The 1,840-nt window shown below is 32.9% G+C and overlaps 1 protein-coding gene across 1 annotated transcript in view; it reads right to left on the bottom strand.

Moving 5' to 3' along the window:
- LOTGIDRAFT_176715 (hypothetical protein) overlaps positions 1-1,750 on the bottom strand; it is a gene marked incomplete at both ends in the record, with an annotated part of 3,617 nt that extends 1,867 nt beyond the window's left edge. Inside the window, 4 exons of the mRNA XM_009056430.1 lie at positions 678-786; positions 1,025-1,212; positions 1,439-1,505; positions 1,601-1,750. Of these exons, the coding sequence (XP_009054678.1) occupies positions 678-786; positions 1,025-1,212; positions 1,439-1,505; positions 1,601-1,750 (514 nt within the window). The remainder of the gene's footprint in view (positions 1-677; positions 787-1,024; positions 1,213-1,438; positions 1,506-1,600) is intronic.
- Between the last annotated feature and the right edge of the window lie 90 nt (positions 1,751-1,840).

Here is a 1,840-nt window from a genome sequence, read left to right as displayed (position 1 = left end):
GGCCCCATTTTGAGTTTTACAAAAGTGTGTTTTTTCAATATGGCGGCCAAAGTATCGCTTCCGGTCTGGATTTTATTTTAAAATCGGCCATAAAATTTTATTTGCCAAAGATCAGCCAAATTTTGTTGACCTACATAAATTACACCGGAAGTTATTCAACCGGAAGTAGATTTGAACTTCAGTCGCTTTCCTGTTTAAAATCGGAAATGGCGTACAAAATTTGACTGTATCATATTATTAACATTAGTGAAGTCTCTTCGCATTTAAAATTTCAGATCAATCGATGCAAAAGCAAAAAAGTTGCAAAAAAATCGAAAAATTTGATTGAAAAAAGTGAGCGACGAATTTTCGAATTTCATAATTTTTCAAGTGCTATCAGGTCAGAAATTACAGGTAGATTGTAAAAATGAAAACCCGAAGAAAATCGATGCAAAAATACGCCTTCTAGAGCCGATTTTCGACTTTTTGCACATGTTGAACTGTGGCACTTCCGGTTTTGCAAAAATGTTCCAATATATATTTAAGGAACACGTCGCCACTACAGAAGGTCTAGAGAAGTTGAATGGTTGCTGCAACTACTGCAGTCTAGGCTCAGGAAGGTGTGTAAATTTCGGAAAAAAAAAAAAAAAAAAAAAAAAAAAAAAAAAAGAATGGACATTTCGATAACAAACTCCTACCTTTTCTAGAATAGATTTCATAAGCTACAACATGTGTACCTATTAAATTTGGATTCAGCAGTTGAAGTGGTTTTAAAAATTTGATAGCACATTCCAGTGGATTATCAGTCTGAAAAATTGAATCAAAAAAAAATTCATGAACTAACGTTTATTGAAGGAGCAGTTACACGAGTGGTACACAAGGAGACAAAGATCTCCATGAGGTCGTTTTCCATCTTGTCGATAATCATAATCATGTGTGGAGCGTGCAAGTAAAAGGAAAATGAATCTGATTGGATGATGACGATCTCTTTAGCTTTAATAACTTGCTTATTTCTTGGAAAAATAGTGGTGTAGGCCCTACTTACTTTAGCTAGTTCTTCTGGAATGAGTTCTTCTTCTTTTGGACCATCAAGATCATTATCCTGAGATTTCTTACTTTGTTGATCTTTCCTCTTCTGTTCCGCTAACTGTTTTTCTCTTTCTTCTTCAGCTTTTCTTTCTTTTTTCTTCTGTTTTCTTTTTAATTTTCTTAACTCAGCAGCAGATAAATTTTCTGCAACGGAAAATATATTGTTGAAAAATGTGAAAAAACTATTTAGTCAATAGAAACAACAACAATCATGCAATGCACTTCATTGAACTTTAGTCTCTATTGTTAAGGGGCACAGAGCAGGATTTTAAGTTTTCAATTAATAACGCGTTTCAGATTCAACATATTACGTCTCTGAAGGAGGGGGATGATCGCTATAGAAACAAAATATAACTTTAGACAAACCTACCTGAATCTAAGTCATTGTTTTGTTCACTTTCTGGTGTCCAAGGATGGTCGTGTAAATGTAAGTAGATCTTAAATAGATTATACAATTATAAATTATACAGTTAATCTAAATTTATTTTCATAATAAATATCATTTTTATCCAAAAATGAATTTAAAACTTACCTCAATGGCTATGTGAGCAGCTTTGACATAAAATGGATGCATTCGTAATTTATCTTCTAACTGTAATAACTCAACATAAGCTCGTAATGTCATTTTTCTCATACAATATGTATGAAAATCAAACTGATCTTCAATGATCTCAGAAAAATGCTGAAAGATATCAGAACAGAGAAATCAATAACAAATTGTGCCACCCTAAAAATTACACAATCTCTGTCCAGGTAATGAGGGTGTGAGCCA

The sequence above is a fragment of the Lottia gigantea genome, assembly GCF_000327385.1.
Source record: "Lottia gigantea unplaced genomic scaffold LOTGIsca_2770, whole genome shotgun sequence".
NCBI lineage: Eukaryota > Metazoa > Mollusca > Gastropoda > Lottiidae > Lottia > Lottia gigantea.
The sequence above is the reverse complement of the archived record's forward strand: the minus strand, read 5'-3'. Positions and strand labels throughout refer to the sequence as shown.